This window comes from Sitodiplosis mosellana, unplaced genomic scaffold, assembly GCF_009176505.1.
Source record: "Sitodiplosis mosellana isolate CC-2019 unplaced genomic scaffold, AAFC_SMos_1.0 Smas_scaffold_6166, whole genome shotgun sequence".
Classification (NCBI taxonomy): Eukaryota; Metazoa; Arthropoda; class Insecta; order Diptera; family Cecidomyiidae; genus Sitodiplosis; species Sitodiplosis mosellana.
Genome location: NW_022601407.1, coordinates 5,472,394 through 5,496,546, shown reverse-complemented (window position 1 = coordinate 5,496,546; position 24,153 = coordinate 5,472,394). Strand labels below are relative to the sequence as shown.

General features: G+C 34.8%; 2 protein-coding genes and 1 long non-coding RNA gene across 3 annotated transcripts; all 3 read right to left on the bottom strand.

The window, feature by feature from the left end:
- Nucleotides 1-4,443: 4,443 nt before the first annotated feature.
- On the bottom strand, nucleotides 4,444-6,130 carry LOC129575266 (uncharacterized). Its single transcript, XR_008688783.1, has 2 exons — nucleotides 5,789-6,130; nucleotides 4,444-5,641 (listed from the first exon to the last, which is right to left on the bottom strand). It is a non-coding gene; the product is annotated as an uncharacterized LOC129575266 (long non-coding RNA).
- An 8,480-nt stretch (nucleotides 6,131-14,610) lies between these two features.
- Nucleotides 14,611-19,307, bottom strand: LOC129575265 (major facilitator superfamily domain-containing protein 6). Its single transcript, XM_055458448.1, has 8 exons — nucleotides 19,234-19,307; nucleotides 17,871-18,228; nucleotides 17,453-17,716; nucleotides 15,954-17,112; nucleotides 15,661-15,865; nucleotides 15,434-15,514; nucleotides 15,203-15,306; nucleotides 14,611-14,927 (listed from the first exon to the last, which is right to left on the bottom strand). The coding sequence occupies exons 2-8, from the start codon at nucleotides 17,996-17,998 to the stop codon at nucleotides 14,742-14,744; spliced, it is 2,127 nt and encodes a 708-aa protein (XP_055314423.1). The 5' UTR covers nucleotides 17,999-18,228; nucleotides 19,234-19,307; the 3' UTR covers nucleotides 14,611-14,741.
- A 1,815-nt stretch (nucleotides 19,308-21,122) lies between these two features.
- LOC129575258 (U3 small nucleolar RNA-associated protein 14 homolog A) lies at nucleotides 21,123-24,031 on the bottom strand. Its single transcript, XM_055458425.1, has 3 exons — nucleotides 23,427-24,031; nucleotides 21,643-23,302; nucleotides 21,123-21,514 (listed from the first exon to the last, which is right to left on the bottom strand). Exons 1-3 carry the CDS (start codon nucleotides 23,841-23,843, stop codon nucleotides 21,195-21,197), a joined length of 2,397 nt encoding a protein of 798 aa, XP_055314400.1. The 5' UTR covers nucleotides 23,844-24,031; the 3' UTR covers nucleotides 21,123-21,194.
- Between the last annotated feature and the right edge of the window lie 122 nt (nucleotides 24,032-24,153).

Here is a 24,153-nt window from a genome sequence, read left to right as displayed (position 1 = left end):
TCGTTCGTTGAGTGTTCTTTTTTTCGTTGTTGTTGTTTTTGTTGTTCCTCTTCTTTATTTTAAATACCAAATCAGAGTGGATGACATCGACAGAAGTAAAAGAAAGCGTTCACGCATCCATTTCTAATGAATCGTTTGTGTTTTGCTAATGATAAGCACATGTCTAAAATTGAGTCTAAAATTTCCATGGCAGACTGAAAAGTCGAGACAAGTAGTGGTGAATCTCAGACGGTAATTTCATCTCCAATGTTGCAGCTTTCGATTGTCTTACGATCAATCGATTCTTTCTGTTTTTTTTTTCACAACGATCCGTTCTCTGTTTACTACGTGAATTCATGGCCAATTTCATTGAATTCATCGTTTAAAAAAAAATCATGTGTAATTTATGAACCGCAATTGAACGCGATCTTTTCACACTTCCTGCGCCAGAATGACCGAACACTCCTGATCAATAATAGGAAATGAACATCAACTTCGTACACGTACAAAAAAAATTGATTGAGAACATCTGTTATTTGACTCCATTTCCGATCATTTTGCGTAATTTTTCAATTGCAGTGAGAGAAAAAAAAAACGAAACACACACTGACCGGATCAATTCCATTGAACAAAAACACACACACAGTGTCAAATAATCGCAGACACCGTACGCTTTGCTTGTTAACCGCAACTATATTAATCGTAATACAAATTGGCTGCTGCTGCACGTTCGTTCGACTTTTACGTAATTTTTTTTCTGCTTCTTCTCGTTTAACCGCAATTCGACACAAGAACCAAACCAATTGCCAATATGCACGACTTATGGCCGCGATCTCTGTGATTTCAACAACTAGAAGAGAAAGAGCAAGAAAAAAAACAACAACGACCGCTACTCGATCACGTTCACGTCGCACTGTGATCAATATAACTCCATTCATAAAACGACTGGAAGAATGATGCGTAATCAGGAACGTGATTTGACGAACAGCTTCCAGCCTAATTTTCTATTTCGGCATTCGAATTGCAGACATTATGCAAGCAGATCGCTTGTTTTTGAAATCAATTCGCTTTCGTTTGCAAGAAACGACATTCCTTTGCCAGACAAAAATGAAACCATAACTTGTGAAAGTTTCTTTCCCTTTTTGTAGTCGAATTCGATCATAAGACGATGAACTTTATTTTCTTTCGATGAAAAACAGAATGGGAACAACTGAATTTGGAGTAAATTTATCGTATTCTGAAATGCAGAACGCATTTTTTTTTGGAGATCCATTTCTCATATTCAGATTATTCCTTGACGAATAAAAATGCACTTAAAAACAAAATCTAAGACACGCCTTCACATCACTTACGGCAAATAATTGAATAATTGAAAATCTAAACAAAATCAATCGGCAAAAATTTCAAATTTGCAAAGAAATTTTTTTTCTTTTAATTTTAATTTTGTTCCATCAATGAAATCAGCTGTGCACATCACTATAAACAAACGGGCCAGAACAATAGAAGTTTGCACGAACTTATTTATATGCATGAAAGGCATTTTAATGTCGCTTTCATTTGTGCATTGACCGACAATAAACAATGCAAATGTCAGAGAACTTGCACAATGATATTGACAATTATGATGAAAATTGAGACGCGTTATTAATTTTGTCTGGGGGAAAACATTTTTTTTTTTTGTTTCATTTTATTCACAGAAAATGTAAATAGAAGCAATGGTATTTGAATTTGTTGATTGTCTCGTAACTAAATGATGATAATTTTGAAAGAAAATAATTCACCAGAATCGTTATAATTTTAGCTTCTTGACTGGTTCTTGCTCAGCAAAATGCGCTGGAAATACTAGCCTTTTCAACCTCTAATAACATTACTTCAAATAGAAATGCCATTAAATTGATAATTTATTTATTTATGATAAATGAAACAAAAAAGGTCTTATGATCTTTGTTCAAGCTTATCTGCTGCCAATTTGTAATTGACTCATAGATAAATAACATTCAAGCCCATTTGCACAGGATTTGAGTTTGGGATTCCCAAAAATCAACATGCATCTTACGATTCGTAAATTACGAACAAGTTGATCACATTTATAATTGGTGTCGGATCTAGAAGCTGACTAAGACCTGTGCCGCCCTGTGTAAATTCTCCTTTTGCCACTCCAATCTATTAGCTTCAGCCTTTTGCTTTTTAAAATTTATCGCTTCAGCCATCCTCGTCTAATACCATTGATTTTATATGTAAAATAACAAAAAGAAACGACAAAAGTGACCTCTCGTAGAGGCGCAGTTGAAACTAACGAAACAAACACAATTGAACATTTCATTTTCATGTTCAGTGTTGGTTCTGTTGTTTACCGTATAGCCGGAGAGAGATGTCTACAGCTTAGTGGCGTTGAATGACATTCAACACCCATGGCTTCAGCCTTTTGCAACCCCATAAAAATGCATGGCTTTCACGTGCTCTGATCCGGTACCATAGTAAAATCTCTTACCTAAATGGTGCTCACACGAATACTCTGTGAAACCGAGCAACTTCGGCGTTAGCTCTTTAAAATTTCATCATTCTTTAAATAATTAATGTTTATCGTGCAGTTAAATATCACGCCGCCTTATATGTTTTCGGGGTTAAAAAATCAATTGTTCATTTAAGCGTGTTAAATCTTTTTTTTTCACTTTCTCTCTTCAATTCGGTTCAAAAATCGTGCCCCTTTTCAAATAATTATGATAATAACATGTGGTTGAAATAGTGTGATTTCATCGAAGGATTAAATAAAAAATAGCGGCTCCATTGAAATACAAAAGACCGATTAATTATAGTTGCATAGGAAAAAAGTCGTAATTAATTGAAAGTGATATACATCCGTGTTTGTTGTTTATTTGTCGATATAAATTAGATAACATAAAATAGTTGACGCAGGTAAATGTTTCGTCGCACGCAAAATAGCCATTGGCCAAGGTGAGTAAATTAATAATAAGGGTTGCCGAGATTAGTGGGCATTGATTGCTCGTCTAATTGCATGTAACAACGGATTTTAAATCCTTTTCAACCCCGCATTGAAATGAGTGGTGGCGCCATGCACAATTGCACTGGGAATGAATGTGAAAAATAGCAGTTGCGGTGGTAGCAAAGGTTCGTGACGTGATAGGTGATATTGGGGCGTATTGTTAATTCCATTCCCTTTCAACAGGTAATTACTTGTAAAAAAGTCAAATTAATTTAGCATTTAACGGTTCCACATTTTGAAACATAGTTATTTAAGAGAGAGAGATACTTTCTACTAACGGCCAATCAGCAACTGATTGGAATGATTAAATTAGCATTAAATTCTTTTTTTTATGTGACAAATTGCATATCAGTTATGATATATTATAATATCCTTATTATCTTAATCAACAGACTACGACGAATGTCTAAGTTGAATGGCTGGCTTTGACTTTTTTTTCATGGTGAAAATTAAACTTTGCCCATTCAATATTAGTTCACATTGAATTTAAATGATTGAATAGATGTCATTAATCCGGTATTTTATGGAAATAGTGGAAAAACCTCTGTCAATTGCCTTCTTTTGCCCACCTTTTACTAACCAATAAAGTGAAAATCATTGAATGAATTTAATTGTTATAACTTATCAGGATACTTACGTGATTTGTTAAACATTCGGAAGATAATAAGGAATAAAGACAAAAAATTAAGATTTTTTAAATTAAATTCGATCTAATTATTTATCTCATTACAAAAGAATAAAATTATTGGGAGAAAAGATTGAAATTGTAATCAGATTGATGATCAAATTTTCTATAAAGAAGAACAAAAATGAAAACTGTTTTAATGCATTTTGAGCTATCGAAGCGAAAATACAATGCTTCACATTTTTGCACTTGGGCAAACTCTTGTACGGAATTTTTAGATGGTATCAAAGAGAAATGTAGCTCATTTGCAAATTGAGAATCTTATCAATCACATGATATCCAAAAGTTCCATCCAGCAGATTAGTAGGTTAATTTAAAATTTGTAAAATCGGAAAAAAGTCCGAAAATAAAAAAACCATAAAAAAATGATTTTATTTTGGGGTAGAGAAAGTGGTGGTTCAAGTGCAGCCAATAATATTACTAAACTTATTTTGATTGAACAAAAAATTGAAAAAAGCAAATCATTTCACTTTGGTAGCATAGCTTTGAAATGTTGTAATTCGAGAATTCGATCTCTAGAAGAAAAAGACCTCTAAGCTGCTTGGGATAGGCATGAATTGAAATAAAGAAGAAAAAAAGGCGCTCATACGTTCAAATTTGGGATTCCAAAATGAGTTATTAGAAAAATTCCAAGTGCGGAAACATCCAAAAATCGTTCATTAAAACCAGTGTCATTGAAAAATGATCGCAGCGCACCGAAAAAAAAAATCACAAAAATATTCATATTTGCCAAAATAAAAAAAAATGAGGCATTTGTATAATAATTGCAAGTGAATTGTTGTTCATAACAATCGGAAGTTATTCGTTTATTTTCCATGTATTTCTTTCCATTCGCTTATTGTTTGGTTAAAATAGAGAAGAAGAAAAAACAATATTTATTATAATGAGCAACAACAACAATACGAGCTACAAAAAAAAAAATACACAAACTTCACATATTTTCTAACGCACACATGGAATTCTTTGATTGAATTCGGAAATGAACATCTTATACAGCTAATGAATATCACACAACTTATATGGTAATACAAAATCAATTTGATTAGTCATTTGCATGTTTTGAGTCTTCGAAGTTGAATGTGTCAAGCAAATTGGCACGTTTACTTCAATTCAACAAATATTCGAAGAAGAAAAAAAGTCTCTTCAAATTGTTTCTAACAATAAATACAGTATTTGAAATGCGATAATAAATCTAAATGTAATTTCCATCAACAGAGTACATTCTTTCGTTGTCTTAACAATAATTTGAAACACATGTTTTTACACTAAGAATAAAATCGTTGGTTTTGTTTCACACCACAAGAATTGCTTTTCATTTGAATGTTCAAAGTTGACTGAAATGCAATCACGTGTGCAAATTCGATGACCGACTGATTGACTTTAACGAAAATCTACGGAAAAAAAAAGATTATTGTGAACTGAATTTGTGTATGAAAAATGGTTGACTACGACGTAATTTTTGCCAGTCAACTAGAGCGAAATTCTAATTGAGCCAGACACGTCTAAATTTGTGGAATGTTTTTACTATGAACATATGGTCAAATTACTATGATCAATTGATCATTCTGTTTTGTATTGGATGATCATTTTCAGCTAGCTAAATATTTGTCTTAAACTAATCGGTTGCCTACTGCTGTGTCAGTACGGTGCACACGGTAGCAAAACTATTGTCATATTCTGAATTGTATTGATTTGTCACGGGATTTGGACACGTGGTGCATTTTTACATTCTTCGCAGTTTTGATCCGGAGCCTCGTGGTATAACAGATTGAGACGTTCAAGTCTACTGCAATATAGCCAGCTATATCGTTTGACAGGTGAGTCTTGCACTTTTGTGTTGATTGCCCCGTTATGTCGATGATCGACAATCTTATAAGCACATTTTAGCTGGTTACCATCGGTGCAAGACGATCGTGCACCCACTGAATCGCCATCCGGGAATGGTGTACTCAATGCGAAACTAATCGATAAAACTGAAATTAAATTAACACTGCGATTAAATCACACGGTGTGGAAGTTCAAATATCAAACATTCAAAAACCAGGTTCAACACAATCAAATTCTATATTGTAAAATTGAAAAAAAAAATCTCCATCAAATAAAAACTTCACATGGCTCACCAAAAATCACCGCAACTGCAATTGAACCCATTTTCGATTCAATCTGATCACACTTTGATTGCGAAATTACGCTGTGTTTTTTTTTTCTCGTTGTATTGTCTGCCTGTTAATCTTGATAACAACAAACGTAATGACTTTAACAGCTTCGGTACGGTTGAATATTTATTAACTGTGTTGAACGAACGATAGATAGATGAATACGCACAATGAGCTATGTCATTTCGCTTTTTATAACATACAAACACAAAAACTGAGCGACGACGATGAAAAAACAACAATTCGATGGAATTTCGGATTTTGTCGCGCGCGCAAACGATGGAATACCAAGACAAATTGACTGAAAATGCGATGTCACAACAATTTCCAACGAATATACACCATGTATTAATTTGCCACTTGTTCATTAATACGACATCGTGTGTGTTCGCTTTGTTATTGCTATTATTGTTATCAATATATTGCAATTTCGCTTGTGAGTCACTCAGACCGAAAGTGAGGCACGTTTTCGTGCAGACAAAAACAATTACGACGATCATAAAATTGGAATTTTTGTGAAATTGTTTCATCTTTTGATTTTAATGAGTTGTTTACCGAATTTAAAGCTTTGAAACCGTTTCATATTTTATTATTTCATAAAAATTCAAATGAATTTTTGCATTCCAATAAAACGAACCATTTTTTTGTTTGTCAAATTGATTCATTTTTCATTCGTTTCTTCAATTTAGATGAAGTTCATTCGTTATTTTTTTTACCAATTTCAATGGCAAATCAAAGACAATAATCAATTTCTCCTTGAAACGAGGTCGGATTTGACATATTTCTAAAGCACATTCTAATCAAGACAACCAAAATTCATTCCACACTTTGTTCAAATCCATTGTATCATCTCTTCGAAAATTCTCTTTTGTTTTTGAGTGTGTCACATTAGGCGATGGCTGTTTTTTTAGGCAAACAAACAAGCGCTTCATATAAGTTGATTGTATCGCAATGTGGGTATCAAACAAATAAATATTGCGTAGTTTCGGAATATAATTATTGATTGAAAGAAGAAGAAAAAGCGAATAAAAACGAATGAGAGCGTCAAAGAATGAATTGGCGTCTTTGCCAGCTAATACAACAGCTTTGTTTGCGTCATGTGTCATACGTAATTGCACTAGTGCGACATATGGTGCAGGATAAATGCAACTGAAATAGTATGCCAACGCGTAATTTCGAGTAAAATCGTGTAACGCACAAATTAAAATTGTGTCCGTTGTTTTCGGTGCAAAGCAAATATTCCTCGGATATCGAGCAAAAAGATGAGAAAAACCCGTTGATTTGCTTTCTCTGTCATGGATGTGTGTGTGTGTGTGTGTGTGATAAGATGAAATGTACACAAAAGACAGTCTATACATCGATTGTTCGCGGTTAGCCCAGAAAGTAACAATAGGCACTGAGTCATGAGGAAACAAAGATAAAAGTACCATTATAGGCAACAATAAGATGCGCAAACAAAACTTGAAGAATTGAATGGCACATTAGTCGTCTCTTGAAAATGCCTCTCTCTCTCTCTCTCTCTCTCCCTCTTTCTCCCACTATCTTTCGCGCCGTTTTCACGACGTGCAAATTTATAAATAATATTCTGAAGCCATTATGATTCAACAATGTCAAGACAGAACGCAGAAGGAACAAGCGCACACGCAAGTGATAGACTATTAAATCATCTGATTGACAATTCTCTTTGTGTCAATTTTTTTTTGTTTGAATATTAGAAATTTGTTTAATAGTCGACTGCGAGAGAGAGAGATTTTTTGTTGCTTCACATCAGACACACATTAATTTGTCATTTTGAACGAAGCGACAATGATCGAGCGCGACCCAAGCGAAAATTCTCTCGCTTTACATAGTGAGCTACACATTCATGAGCTCATCATTTTGAACGAAATACAAACAACCTTTCGATCGAAGTTTGAACACAATGAATTTCACGCCATTTCAATTACTAATAAATTTTGATTGAATTTAAGATCATTTGATGTTTGCGAGAAAAAAAAACCACTTCTAGAACAAACTTACCCAATTATTTCTGCTTCTAGTCGTATTGACTGATTTTGAAACGATTTTTCCGTAGCGAAAACTCAAAAATTCAGTATTAAACTCAACCGAAATTTGAAGGAAATCATAGAAAAATGCATACATATCTTTGAATCATTTTTTTTTTATTTTAGTCTCTCTTTCGAGCCGTATTCCATCTATCTATCAACAATTCTCATTGGCCACACAAGTACATCAAACCAGAAGCACTTGACTCCGATAAATGTTATTTTTCTTTGTGTCTATGATCTAAAAATGTTACATCAATATGCATTTGAATTTGAATGGATTTATTTGGTAACCAAAATTTTGGTTATTCCGTGAATACATTTTACAAGAACAGAGTGCTTTGTACACGGCTAAGCTCAAAAATAAAACATTTTTTTTTACATATTTGTTTCTCTCTTTGATTCGTTCCGATTTTTTTTTACCAAAATGATTTAGAAATATTCTTTAGAAACAGAAAATAGCTCATTTCTCTTGATTAGCAAAGGTATGAAAGATTGAAGCGATAAGGCGCATAGAGATTTGAAGCTTGGAAATCATAAAACAGAGTGGCAATGTATTGTTAATAGAATTTCTTCGTTCAATTTGATCAAAGCATTTTGTCAAAGGAGAAAATCGACAAGAGCCATTTTTTATTGATAGAAAATATCTTTGATACTTGCCGCTATTGGGGTTTGTGCCATTCATGTGTGGGCTGAATTAGACAGGTCATCGATTTTACGTGCGTAAAAATTGGATCGAAGACAGGCACTGTTAGAAATAACCGCGAAATTGTCCAGTAAAATCTGATAAAATATGAAGTTCATGGATTCCCGGTAAAATGTGACGAAAATTGTGTAAATTGGTTACACGATTTCTGTCAAATTCGCACACTTTAACCGAAAAGCAGGAATTTCATATTTTACGGGATAATTTCACGACTATTTTCACAAGTGAGTAATCGAAGATGTAAGAGACCATAAGTCAAAATTGGATAAATATCAGTAACTAACCTTTAACCACTGGATTTACCACTGGAATGCTGTCAGTGAGTCGAATTTTCATGCCAAACTATTGATAGATACACCCATGCACTAGTGTCTGTTCAAAGATATCGTCTTGTTATTGCATCAAGTACTAAACATTTGTCTTGAGCATTTGAATACAATTTTAAAGAATTTCCATAGAAATCTATGCCATTCAATATTTTGGATATGAAAAATGATAAGAGTTTTGAAGTAGAACTGTGAAGAAAAATTAGTATGAAATGGAAGGAAAAGAATGGAAAGTGATCAGAGATTCTAATTTAGTGTGAAAAGTAGAAATTTGATTAAGGAAAAGGCAGATGGAAAAGTAAAAACACAGTCAAGGGGAATTGAAATTAAACGAAAAAAAAAAAACAAATGTGAATTGGAAAAACTGAAAAAAGCATCAAAGAATAAGTTCAAGTGCTTTCTTAAGAAGCCATAGTTCTGCAACTTCAGTTTCTTCCTGAACCAATTTTCCAATGTGAAAGAATCGAAAAGATTCGAAGCGATTTGGTAAATTGAAAAGAAAACACCGACAAAAAAATTTATTTTGAAACATATAGTTTTTTGGTTTTTTTTTTTACAACAGACATAGATCTTAGATCGGAGAAAAGTTAGGACTACTTAACCAAGTGAATGCGAATTTAATTTAAGTTTTTTTTTTAAATGAAGGGAAACATCTGTGTTGTTTCACACATTGCCTCTATCCAAAGCATTAACTGTAAAAATTGCGGCGAAATAAACCACTTAACACAAACGAAAACAGAATGTAGCAATTTAGGAGGCGATGTGATTTCTCTTTCTCTATAATTTAATCTCTCTTGATAACACATTTGTTTTTCTTTCACTCTTTCTTTAAATCCGAACTCTAAAAACGGTTTTATATTTATTAACAGTGATACAAAATGAATCAACAGTTGATTAATGATTTATAAACACATTCTTTTCTATGTCGTATGTGTGAATTTCATTTATCTACGTCATTCGGTGCAATGGATAAATGCTTAAATTTTATGTGTTAAATTTTGGTTTGAAAATGTTGCTCAAAATCGTTTTTTTTGTTAAATTTTTTTGTTCGATTGCTGTTTTGGCTTATTTTCCAAACGGATATTGTTTTTATAATAAAAGTGATCACATCAAGGACATGTTGAATATATGCTTGCGAAGTACGAGTAACGCTACAATCGACACCAACCGCTTTTTGCTTAACCAATTGATTCATTGGATTATATCAAATAAATGTTGATAGAAAACACAGTTTCAACATAAATGAACAATTCGTATCTTGGCAAAATTGCTTCGTATATTCGCTTGCCCACGCACATTTGTCACGTTCATAATAAATGTACATTTTGTTATTATTTTTTTTAACCTAAACAACATTGATAAAAAAAAATTAGGACTTTTTTATGCATTTTTTTTTCTTTCGCCCACAAATTTGTATATTTGCAATCAAGTAAAATTAAACAGCACGTATTTTCACTTTGGTTTGTTTTTTTTTCGTTTAGAGAAGAATAAAAAGCTTTTTGGCTCAAGACACAACTTTTCATTTGACTCGCGTCCAGAGGACATGTCCATGCAACACTTTGACTGTCACCAAAATGAAACAAAGGATATGCCATCACAATGATTTACGCAATGTTTGCAGATTTGATTTGGATTTGCTGGTGGAATCAGGTTAATGGAACCATTTAAAGGTTTTAATGGGTAAATATGGAGTAATTCCGAACGAATGAAAAAAAATCTGTCCCAAAAATTTCGAATTCAAAATTAACGAAAGTACTTAAATTGTCGCTGAGAAAGCATAGTTTACAAAAGGAACGTTTTGAAATTTGAGACATCATTTAAACTCCAATAGACAGAAGATTGTTGCATGTTTGAACGAAAATAGTTTTTTTTTGACAAAAAACTCAATGTCAGCATTGAAAAGCATATACATTTCTTAGAACATATTGGAATTGCTACCCGTTTGTCTGTGTTTTTTAGCACTGGTCTCTCAATTATACTGTATATGAAATGAAATTGACTTCGAATCAATAAAGCCTAAGTAAATCGGTCGAAATAAAATTGGACGACGCTTGTGCACAAAAAAAACACATCTGCATAGTAAAATACCATAAGATTGTTCGATGTCTTCAATGTTTATGTATTTTCTCTTTTTTTTGCTTTTTTCCTTCAAAATTCATTTTAAAATGTGCAACACATGTGTTGCTAAAATGATAAATCATATTCGCTGACCCAGGTTCGGTCAGTGATTAGACAAAAACATCGATCACAATAATATTCAAACACACATTCGGTTGTTAGCCTTTTGGATTTCACCTTTCAATCTTTGCAACTCAATGTAAATGTTTTAACTCTTTGAAAATGTTGTTCTTGAAGGTTTTGTTGTTGTTGTTAAATCTATTTGGTATTCGTTTTTTTTAAATGATATGACTGTGATATTTCAATATAATATATTCTAAATAACTCTTAAATCAATAAATATATTTTCATATATATATATATATATATATATATATAATTTCAATATATTTTTGGTGGATGTTGAATGAAAGCATTGGCAGCACACGCACAAAAATGATGCCAAGCATTGAAAACTAAACACGTTGGACGTTGGTTCGGTGGATGTTCCCAATGGTTGTTATCATCTGAAATGCTGGTTTATGTTCCATTCGACACCCAATTTGGTATTCTTTAAATCATATTTTAGACTTTTGAAGACCATAAAAAATACCAAAATTTCTTTTTTCTTCATTTTTTGTTGTTGTCTGTCTCAGCTTTGACTTAGAGTATAAACGTTTGATGTTGAGTAGTGTTTGTTTGTTTTTTTTTGCTTAGCATTTTAGCCTCGAACATTTTCGTTTCAACGAATAGATTTTCCGCCAAATTTGGCATCAGTTGGAGTGTCAGTTTCTTTTTTTTTTTTGCTTTCAATACTTTGACGAAGAAACAAAGAGAGTCTTCTTCTTCAGAAGCTGGCTTCAAGAGCAGCTGTATCCATTTAAGGAAAATATTTTTGACCATAAGCGTTCAAATGGATGCGGCAAAAAGACTCGATTATTTGATAAAATGAACACGATTTTCCATTTTTTTTCATATCTTTTCTTTTTTGAAATTTTCTTTATAGTTTTTATTTTTGAAGAAACTTTTCTATTTTGATGCTATTCTTATGATTTTTAGTGTGTTATTTTGATGCTATTCTTTTTGTCCCGGCTATTCTTATTCTTTCTCCATTTCGATCATTTTCCGGGCATCCGGGCATCTGGGCATTTCTCTCAATGATATGATTTCGATTTCGTCTATTTGCAAAAGTGCATATTTTGTATAAAATAAAAATTGTCTGACAAACGGGCTAGTTTGGGGATGGAGCAGCTAAATTGGTAAAAACACTTCAAAAAGTTTGGAACTATCGCAGTTTTCACAGCTGATAAATGTATGAAAAAGAAGTTTTGTTGAGATGTCATGACGAACGAATGTGTGTGTGTGTCTCATAAAAATTCGTGTTCATTCTGAATCAAACCGATCTCTTTGATCGCAATCCATGCATTTGTTTCTATCCATACCCTTATCAATAACGTAAATTCATATCCTACTATTCATAGAGAATATATATATCGATTGTGGTACGAAAGATCGCATCGTTCGATATGATTACTGATTTGAGCTTTATCCCTTGCATTACATATTAGTTTTTTTTTGTTTATATTTTTTTTTACTAATTTTTTTCCTTTGTTTCAAAGTTATCTAGATGATTGTGAATAATGAATTCGATGGTTATGCGCCATCGAATGCATCGTAAATAGCAACAAGAGATTTTTTTCATGATTTTTTTTCTTAGTTCTTAATGTTCTAAATAAATAACTACGTTTTTTTTGTTTATATATCATATACATTTAAATTCATGATTTCTCTCTATCATTCTTAATGGTTCATTTTTGATGAGTGTTTTGTTGTTTTTGTTGTGGTTTTCCTATTCGTAAATACTCTTTTGGATGTCATTATTACGCGAACAATAGTTCAGTTTTCGTTTCTTCTTCGTTTAATGAAAAGGTACTAGGTTTAAGATTTATTTCTCCACTTTCTCATTTCTTATCTCGCTATTTCGCATCCATGTTCGAATCAAGAATTCGTGTCGCTTCTGTTTTTGGTGTTCTTCTCCGAGGTTACTTAAATAAGCTGGGGATTAAAAATAAAAAGCATTTCCCAACAGGGGAAATAACTTCTTTGAATTTGCGTATTTTGTTTTGGTTATTTCATGTACACTTGGAAGAATCAATGAATGAAGATCTTTTACATCTATTTCTTTGAGCCATCAATAGCACAAATTGATCACTCGCTTCTATTACTTGCTCTATGTGGGCTTTTCGTTCATCAAGAAGTGGAGCCGCCCGGTTCATTTTTTCTGATTCACGACAACATATTCAAACAAACCTAATTTGGAGGTAAAATGATTTTTTCTTCTTCTGAGATTTATATCAGGAGATTTTGAAAATAAAGCGTTTAGCGAAAGAAAATGTTATTCGTATATACTTTGCCAATTATTCAATTTCCAATTCATTTTTGGAAATCAAAGCAAACAACTAAATTGTGCAAATGGTTTTTTTTTTGTTTCCTTCATTCTCAAAATTTAGGAATTAGAATATGTGCCAATATTAATACTTCAGTCATGGGCGCATTTTCGCTACTTTTCACAGCGGGTTAGTGTATGAGTGTGTGTGTGAGTGAACTAAGTTAAAAAATGTTATCATTTTCGTTAAAGTCAGTAAATCTGCAACATAATGTAGCACATGGAAATCGGGTTGACAGTGGATACAGAGTAAAAACATTGCCTGTGTTTCCACTTTCAATTTTCCTATCTGCCGCAAGAGTAAATTAGTAATTGGTGTTTCAAACAGTCAAATAAATTTGAATTGTTCACAATTACGGCCTATTATGCGCGTTAACACCACTCAATTGGTTTGCATTAACTGCTGCGACAGATGAGACAAAAATGGTCGTATCGCGAATGCAGATTTACGTGACTAACAAATCAATTTGGTATAAACACCCCATGAAAATGATACGAATAAAAGTGTAAATATATGAAAGATATACGTATTCTGAGTGCAAACAATGCTAAATGTCAAGCCTCCCACATCATAAATCTCTGAACTCTGTGTGTATGTGTGTAACTGTTGCGCTGAAATTTTCCATGGCTTTTTTTTTGTTTGCTACTAAACTTAGGTCTTTTTTTTTTGTGAGGAGGCTGATTTGAATCCATTTTACTTGATATCGTGTGCTCGTTTAGCCATGTGGCTTTTTCTTTCTTTTTCTCTCAATCTCACGGACACACACTTGTTTTCCACGTTAATCCTAGGCTTAAATTGTAATTGTGCCATTCAACTAAGTGATTTACTAGATGCACGTCTTCTCTCTTGCGCTGAATGAAATATTTTCGCACCTCTCTCTCTCTCTCTCTCTCTCTCTCTCTCTCTACCCGGAAAATATCTCACTATTATCTCTCACTATGGGTTCGGTTCATTTTGAACGTTGCGTTTTGTGTAGATTTTCTAGCTTTAAAAATGTTCTGGCTCGAATATTAAATAATGATTATGTTCATTGATTTCAGTATATATATATATATATATATATGTGTATATATAGTTTTGTGTATGTGTGTGTTTCTGTTTCTGTTTCATTTGAATAGCTAAACAGTTTCTGAAGGAACCTTTTGTTCGGCATAGTGGAACCAAATTTTTCTTGTTTTTGTTTATGTTCATATGTATAATATTAAATATGTTACTGTTGCTGTTTGCTTCCATTCTTTTGCATTTTCTTTAAAATCATTTTGGATTTAGGAAATCCACAGCTGCTGATAATGCAATTTACTTTTGGAATGGATTTCTTGTGCCGCCAGGAATATCCAGATTGCCACCGGCACTTGTTTGATAAGTACCATAGGTTTCACCATTTTGATTTTGCAAATCATTCAAGCGGGAACTTGATAACGCTCGCGGTATTGGATTTGATGGTACACCGTGCGGTGCCAAATGTGAAGTTTCTTCGGCCACCTGAAATTTAAGCAAGTGGACATGGCATTATTTTGATAAGAGACGAGACGGGAAATTACATCGAAATGAAAATCGTACGTTGAACATTACGAGTGGCAAATGGCGACTACATCAATTCCACTCAATTACTTATCTAACAGAAAAATTCTTCTTTTCAATTGATAAAACATTATAAAAAAAAACTTTTCGAACTGATGAAAATTATTTGATTTTTCCGTGGATTCGAACAGAATATCAAAGATCACGATGAAATTTTGGATTCATTATGTTCATACCTTGTGAGGATCTTCGCTCTGTGGAATCTCAGTGATGAAACCATGCTCTTTGTGGTAGAAGTTGATGAATATGAATGCACCCAATATGAACATGCATATGATACCTGAAATGGAATATCAATTGTAAGTGGTAAAATCAAGAGTTTGGGAAAGTTCATGGGCAAAATTCAGGAAGGATCGTGTCCAAAAAAATATGCTCGATATGTTTTATGGCAAAATATTTCAACTTACCATATCCACGGAAGGTAGCCGTTGTTCCCAAGTAACGAACGAAGAAACCTCCAAATACCGCACCACAACCACGGCCCAAACCTGTTTGACAAACACACTTCATTTTAATCTTCGAATCAACCATGAAACTAGTTTTGAATACAACGTAGAAGAGATGAGCTTAAACCATCGCAAAAACGAAATGTGAACGAACAAAATGAACTCAAACTTTCCACGGTGTCGCTTACCATGATGAAGTCCTTGCAATACACCTTGAGCCGATGAGCGAAGGTGTGGTGGTGTACTGTGTGAAATGTACGAACAACAAGCGGCCCAAACAGCAGCATGAGTAATTCCTTGCATAAATTCGAATGGTAAAACATACCATGGGTTTGTCAAATAGGAGATGTACAAAAATCGTAAAATATTTCCAATCAGTCCAAGACATAATACCTGTAAGCACAACAAAAAACGTATTCATGTATCAATTTGTCTAGATTGCAGGAGAGAATGGTATCGGTAATAATGGGAGCAAACTCACTTTGACATGTCCAATTTGTGTGATTAACCGAAAACTAAAGAAGTAGGCGAAAATTTCCGATATGTGATTGATGACTGACGCAACGCCAAACAATGTTGGCGAGCCGCCATAATCTTGTAGATGCCAAAATAGAAATGTGAATATAAGTCCGATGCCGAAACCCATGAAAAAAGCAACAAATAAAAATGAGGCACGTTTCAAGTCTTTGAAATGACTGATGATAGTAACCCATTCGGGAATTTCACGTGTGGTTTGCGCAAACATTTTCGTTTGAGCGCCAAGTGCAGGTGGCGCTTGCGCATGTACTGGTTCACGCGGTCCAGCCGCCAATGATGGCAACTGTAATTGTTCGGCCAATTGATTTTGCATTTCATCGTCTTCGTACGATGTTTTCTGTTCGGGCGCTTTTTCGGCCGCATCCGAATCACCGGATTCATCATACTTGAATGTGATTTGAGTAGCGGTCAACAGAGCGGCGCCCATCAGCACGGAGAATGTGGCAAAACAAATGGCATAGTTTTTCTCTTGTTTTTCCGGTCCGCATGGATGGCTTGGGAATGCGGTCGAATGATCCAACGCAATGCCGACAAAAAACATCGCCAAACCCCAGCCCAATGAACCAAACATACGTTGATGCCCGTATTTATCGGCATTGTCACCAAGCAACGTAATAACTGCCGAATCGGCCAATGTGATTGCCGGTGCACTGAAAAATTCACCGATCACAATTAACAGGAACAGCAAGAAGAACGCTTTCTGAATGTCATCGTATGTGTACACAATGGAAGAGAACAGTGGTGATACCCAGTTTTTGTGCTTTTTCACATTGTAATTGGTTGCATAGTTCACGGCAATTGGGGATATGCCAGCATCAACCCATGGAGCATCACGTCGTGTACGTTTCACTGTATTGTTGTTATTGTTGTTGTCGAACGTTGCCAATGCTTCGCTCAATTCACCTAATGCATCGGCTGGTGCATTGCCTATGGAACGTTTATGGATACGCGGTGATGTCACTTGCGGCTCAATCAATTGGAATGACGTGGAATTGTAGGCCTGAACGCAACTCGTCGCCGGTGGCTGAATAAATCCAATGGGTAGCGTAAACAGAATCCATGACGTCAACGAGGCGAGCAAAAGCATTTTTCCCTTTTTACAGCTGCATCAATGTTAGCATGTGTATGTATGTATGTATGTGTGCATGTGTAGAAGAATATCCCATTTCCAAATTAAAGAGATAGAGAAAAGGAGAGAGAGAGAGAGATGTATATCAATTTTCCATGTAATCAAATTCATTTGTAACATTTGAAAAGCAACCATTAAAATAGCTGTGTGTTCACAAACAGCCATTTGACCGGTTTTCCCATTCAAATGAAACGTGAGAACTCTCAAGCCTTCTTACAGAATATTGCTCTTTTCATCGAGAGTGTTTACTCAGAATGCCAAACGAGAGCAAAAGGCGAAAGGGGATGGAGAAAGTGAAAACAAACAGCACTTACCGATCGGCGTATGAGCCCCAGAATGGCGCCGATAAAAACTCCACGAACGGCCGACATCCAATCAAAAATCCACCCTGCAGCGGATTCATACCCATTTGCTTAAAATAAACACCCATCAACGGGAACAGGGAACCGAATGCCGAGTAGAAGAAGAAATAAAACGTTTTCACAAAAAGCAGCTCCTGATCAACGGCACCGAAAATCATTTCGATTATATCAGCACGTCCTCGAATTTTATGCGTTGATTCCTTTGGTTGTGGGTACCTGATTTTTTTTTTGTTGTTGTCGTGAATCACAAATTTTGCACACAATTTCATGACACAGAGAAAGAGAGAGCAAGGGATAGTGAGAATGAGAAAGAGGGTGATAAGAACATCCGATTGAACTGAATCAATAGGAAAAATCCATTGATACTTACGCTTCTGGATCAACTTCACCCTCAGCCTCGGGATCAACGCGGGGCCGAACATGAAACTTCTGTGGCGGAGGCCTTTGTTTTGGATCGTAATCGTATCCTTCGTTTTCGTTATTTTCAAATGGCTGCATGTTTTTTGCATAAACGCACCTCGGGAAAATCAAATAATTCTTGTTGGGCTGGTTGGTTTTTTTTCTTCTTCTTTCGTTTGATTAAACGAAAAGTTTGCACGAATAACTGCTGCACTATCAGTCGGTCGGTGTGTGTATGTGTCGCCTATTTGCTATTCTCCTACCTATTTGCACTTTACTCTCTTTTTTTTCGTTGGTTCACTGAAATAATTTCGGAAATGCAACTGCACCTGCAGAAAAGAGAAAAAAATGGAAAAAGAAAACGACAAACTCATGAATGTGTCCACTTGACCCATTACAAGACGACTTATTTTCCGTCTACACCATACATAATGTCATCAAGCATGCACTTGAAAAGCTTCGTTTAGAAAAGGCTCAGGACAGGTATTTTCTTTCTCATTCAATATTTTATCAAAAAAAAAACAACTTGAATAAGCTTTTTGGATTGAATGCGTTGCTTGGCGACATTTTTTTAAAATCTCTCTCTGCGTGTTCGCTCCCCCATGTCATTCATTAATATCTGTACAAAACGGCTCTTACGTTTCGCCTCGCTAATTCTACGCTAATTACAATTTCGATAGTAAATTTCACTCCGAGTGCTCCGGATGTTATCATTATTTCATATCACGAATTCTATGCGTAAGGCTAATGATAGTCGATTGTGGTGCTAGTGGGTGAATCAAGTATTCTATTTCATTTGGTTAATGTTGATTTTCCGAAAAAAGTTTTGAAATTCGAATTTTTTTGTAAGATTCATTAATTTGTTTATGAAGAGAAAAAACTCACGTTTATCCTATCAAAAATACATGTTTCTCTTTTTGTTCAGGACTTTCAAAGTAAAAACTTCTAAATTCGGATATATAATTGAAAAAAAAACCACCGAAAATAAAATAAGTTCGGCATTTTTCTCATTCTATTTCAATTAAAACGATTTTCCATTTCACTGATTCTCTCTTTCATGTACGCTCATTTGGCATACATCAAACGAGACACGATTATTCCTCGTTAGATAACTGATTGATTTTCCTACTATTCGATATTGTAGTTCGTCCACACACTGTCTCGTGATTTTCCTATCGGAAAAATTAACACCAATTTCACATAAATCTTTTCAAACCATCCACCGATAAATCGTTGCCAAAATACTCACTTTCAATAAACTAACTGTGATTTTTAATTCAAAATTTGATTTTAATTTCATTTCGGATAAATTAAAAAAAAGGTGCAAAACTTACCACAGAAAATGTCGTACCCCGTTCGAAGTAGAGACAAATCGATTTTGTTGTAGCTTTTTTTCACGTAAAGTAAGTCAAATAAATATATTCGTATATGTAGTATATTGTAAATGCTTGGCTCTGTACGTTGTGTATATGTGTTAGTGTTGGGGTTTGCGATGTTTGAACACTGGTGGCTGCTTTTTCACTTCACTGGTTTACCATTTTAGAGACACATATTAGGGGAAAAGTTTGTAGTAAAGCAAACGTGAGCATATTTTTGCATTTTTTTTTATTAATCAATACAAGTATGTATTAGGCACATCACAAACACACTCGAACTGAAATTCATGACATTTGTGTATAGAATCCTGGATAATTAAAACCCCGCTTAGCACTCACACATCTTCAGCTCTCACACATAAACACTCTCATACGTTGACAAAAAGAGCTTTTTTGTATGTAGCTGTTATGGTTCATGCGCATAACGTGCATCCATATTACCGTTAACCATATCATCAAATGCTTGAATTTGCCCTTCTATGGGAATGTATGAGAATTGGAGAGGCTTGAACAGTTTTAGCGGGAATTTTACGAAAAATCATGAAAATTGAAAATAATTACTACTTTTACGAAATAATTATTCGCTTCGAAATGGTGTTTAAAAACTATTTTCCGTTCGTAACATTTACTTTTTTAGTAAATGATTTGATTTTCGTGCGAATAAAGCCATTGAAAAAACGGAGTGAGCGGATGAATGTGGAGGAAAAGTAGAGAAATAAATTAATTATCCAAATTTTGAACAAATTAATTTCTTTGAAGTATAATTGGATGAACTTTCGAATGGGTTACACTAATTTAAACATATTTATTGTTTGTGGGATTTTCAAAAGCGAGAAAAGGATTTTTTGTGCTAACTTTCCGATAAAATGTCATTCTAATTTAAGTTCACAAATTTTGACCGAAATTACTTTTTCTCTGAATATGTTGCATTTTTCTTATGAATAAATCAATTTTTGTTTTGAGAGTCGGGTGATTACGATGGAAGATTCAGTAAAAATTTTGATCTTCAATTTTAAACGATAACGTGATTTTTCCTTGGAAATCGGAAAAACTTTGCAAATTCTCCATGAAATTATCTGAAAATTTTCTAAAGAATCGTTGAAAATCTATTTGCATAAAAGGAAAGTGCTATCTCCAAATGGCTTGGCTTGGCTTGGCTTGGCTTGGCTTGGCCATCACTCTTTAATTCATACGGCTAGACACAGATAGCAAACGTGCGCACAATTCAAAACACAACAAAAACTGTGAAATAATATGAATATTAGCAAGAACACCATTTCGCTCTTATTTTTTTTTCGTTCCGGGCACTTGTTTATTTTTTCTCGAAAATTTTGAATTTAAAATTACTTTATATTCCATGGAATAAAAATTATTTCACAAAATATTACCATATGTGGAAAAAAGTTTTTTTTTTTACAAATATTTTCAATCTCAATCTCCTTATATTTTTCAATGACTCTGATCAAGCAATAGAACAAGATAGTTGACAGTTGAGAGTTAGGTTCGGCGACTTATCTCTGTTAAATATACCGCAGAATACTCATAAAAACTCGAAATTGTCATAAACCAATTGAGCAAGAATATTTCATCTAAACAATTCGATGATTTATTCATAGACACTATTTGTGTCTGATCCGACTGATCCCATTGAACAGAAACTGTGATCCAAAAAATGCGTTTGGTTTGCAAAAAATATATTATATTTTACTCTTAACTCTTAAGAAAGGATAAAAACCAAAATAAAATCATGGTCAATTTTTGAAAAGTAAAAAATTATTCGAATTGTTTACTTCCAGTCCCAAGATTATCTATACCGAACAAATCAAAAACAAATCAAACATCATTAGTTTTCAATTAATTAAAAATATAACTGTTGTTTTTATTAAATGTTTCTCGAAAAGAATGATTATATCGCATAGCTATGTTACTATTTTGGCGATACGTCGATCGGTTTTCGTGGGTCGTTTCTTCTGTTTGTTGACCAATTGATTTTCGTTCATTGGTTCAATGATTGTGCCGGCCTTTGTGATGACTGCTGGTTTAGTGAGTACTCGATTCGCTGTGGCCGGTACGAAATCTTTGCCGATCGGAACACGAATCGACTTCTCGTAATCATCAACACTTGTGAATGGGAATGGTAAGTTTGCTACCAGATGCTTTTGCAGTTTTTCGTCTCGATTCTCGATGATGACTAGATTACCCTGATTATCGACACGTCGTTTTTCTGGTGCTGGGAAACCTGCAAAAAGTACCAAGAAAATATTTGTATTTTGTTTTTTGAGTTTTCAATTTTTGGATGTTTTTACAATTTTTTAAATCATTGAATAAGCATTTTTGATTTAAAAACCCATGAAACAAAAAACTTACGTAACACCAATTTGCGTTTGGTTTTCTGTTTGGTTGGATCGATACCGGTGCCACCCCATGAGCCCCATCCCGGCATTGACAAATCGATTTCTTGTGTGTCATTCTTTTTCGCCTCTTCGTCTTTTTCACGCTTGAACTCCGCCACAATGTCATCATCTTCGAACGCCTCGGCAATGGTCATCTTTTTCTCCTCATCGAAATGATAGTCATCGTCATACTCATTATAGCCGTCATCGGCGACACTGTACACAGTGTCTGGCAATGCGGTGGATAAATGTTGCGGTTTCACTTTAGCAATATCATTTGGATTTATGTTCTCCGACTCATAATTTCCATTAGTCGCTTGTGTCCCCGAACGGCCATTTGACGTAATTGAATTAAGTGCATTTGTGATTCGTTTGGACAACAAATTTTCGCTGTCATCACCATCGCCATTCAATGCTTCATCTTCCTGTGCACGCTGATTTTGTTTTTTGAAACGCAAATCAATTCGTTCGCTCTCATTTTCCGCTCCATCATCACTCTCCTCCGTCGTTGTTGTCTTCTTCTTGTTATTTTTCCTTGCTGCCAAGTTTGACTTCACTTTTTCGTACACTTTCCGACCCTTTTCTCTGAGCGCATCCTCGGCATCATCGAACAAATCATCAATATTATCAACTATTTGCGCTTTCTTCTTCTCTTTTTTGCCTAATTTTTCTTTCTTCTTCTTTTTCGTAATTGGTTTTGACGCTTCGGATATGTCTTCTTCGATCCAGCCAGCGTTCACTTTAGATTTTTTACCTAATTTTGTTTTGAGCCTAGCGCTTTTCGTTTTCTTACTAGAAATTTTAGTCTTTTCACTTGAAATCTCTTCATCTGCCTCTTCTTCGCTATTGCTATTTTCTGCCAGTGTTTCTTCATCCCTATCGTTTTCTGGCACATCACTTGCCTTATAATCAGCCAATTCCTTCTCATTTTCATTACGCTCTTGCCAATATTTGCGATAGCCGCTCATAAATTCGCCGATTTCATTGTTACCGGCGCCATTCGCTTTGCCAGCTGTCAACCATGGATTGAATGGATCATCGGCATCACTAACATCAGCCATTGCCTCTTCAGCTTCATCGTCTGATTCATCAATATTCTTCTTTGCCGTCAGTTCACGGCTAATCGCAATCTGTTCAGCAAGATCTTTACGAGCATCTTTATCGTATTTTGCGCGAACGGCAAGATTTTTTGCCCAAGTGCCGGTGTTACGATGGCGAAGCAACCCTCTTTCTTCGATTCGACTACGGTCCAACTGTTCGATTTTACGAAGTGCCGCCTCTGGATCAGTTTTTTGCAGCAATTCAAACTCTTTGATTTGCTGCCGCATTTTCTCTTTCTTCAAAATTCGATGGTACTTTTTACTCTTGATTTTATTCTGATGATAAGCCTTGATACTTCGTTGTGATTCTTTAATTCGTAATTGACGTAATTCACGTGAACGCTCAATCAATTCTTCACGCGTCAATTTTGGCTCCTCTTCCTCATCTTCTTCCTGCGGTTTGCCAATTTGAAAGACTTCCGGTTCGATTTTCTCCATCTCAAGCATCATTTCCGATTTGACGCGGAATTTGGATGGCACCTGCACGTTATCTTTCAACTTTAGGTCATTGGCTTCTTGATGCAACGGGAACGACTGTGGAAGAACAAATGGAAAAAAAATTAAGCGAACAATCTAGCTAGGGTCAACAAATAACTATTGGAAGACATCAGGGAAAAAAAATCAATCGAACGCATCAAATTTACGCAAAATCACCTACCAAATGATCAGCGGATCGATTTTTCGCTACAACCGCATCCCAACGCTCAAGTTTTTCCTTGGTCTTTTCATAGTTGATGGCGCGTTGAAGTTTTTCCGCGGCTGGTTTTTGCAGTGGCACTGGCAAAACTTTCTTCTTATCAGCGGTTTTCTTGAGCGCTTTGCCCAATTGGAGATGTTTACTGGTTTTATCTAGTACATTCACCAGGTCATTCACATCGACTTTGGCCTTTTTCGTCGGTTTGTCACTGCTTGCGGCCGGTTTCACCAGATTAAATTCGTCTCTTTTGAGTACTGGCTCATCTCGTGTTGCTGTCTTAATGAACTGGCCCTTATGCAGCGACGATACACCGGCTAACAATTTCTTGTGTGCCTTTGGATTATAGTCCTCTCCATCACTATCGTTTTGATCCGACATATTTTCGGCAAAATCCAACGAGCTATTATCAACTTATTTGCACAATTACACACTATCCTTTGTGAATTGAAACCAACATTCGGTGCTCCCTAATAATCAACAGTTTGATCCATAGACTCAATAAAATCCGCACGTGTGATTTGCTTGAAATGTGTTTATTCGTGTGTGATTTGACAGCAGCTGTCAACGAGTAACATAACACACAAATCGCCTTGTGTACATGTAGATGGTGCTGTGCAATATGTCCCGCGTGACTATGTCACGAACTCAGCACAACAATTGAATTATTGAATTTTTACATAAAATCATA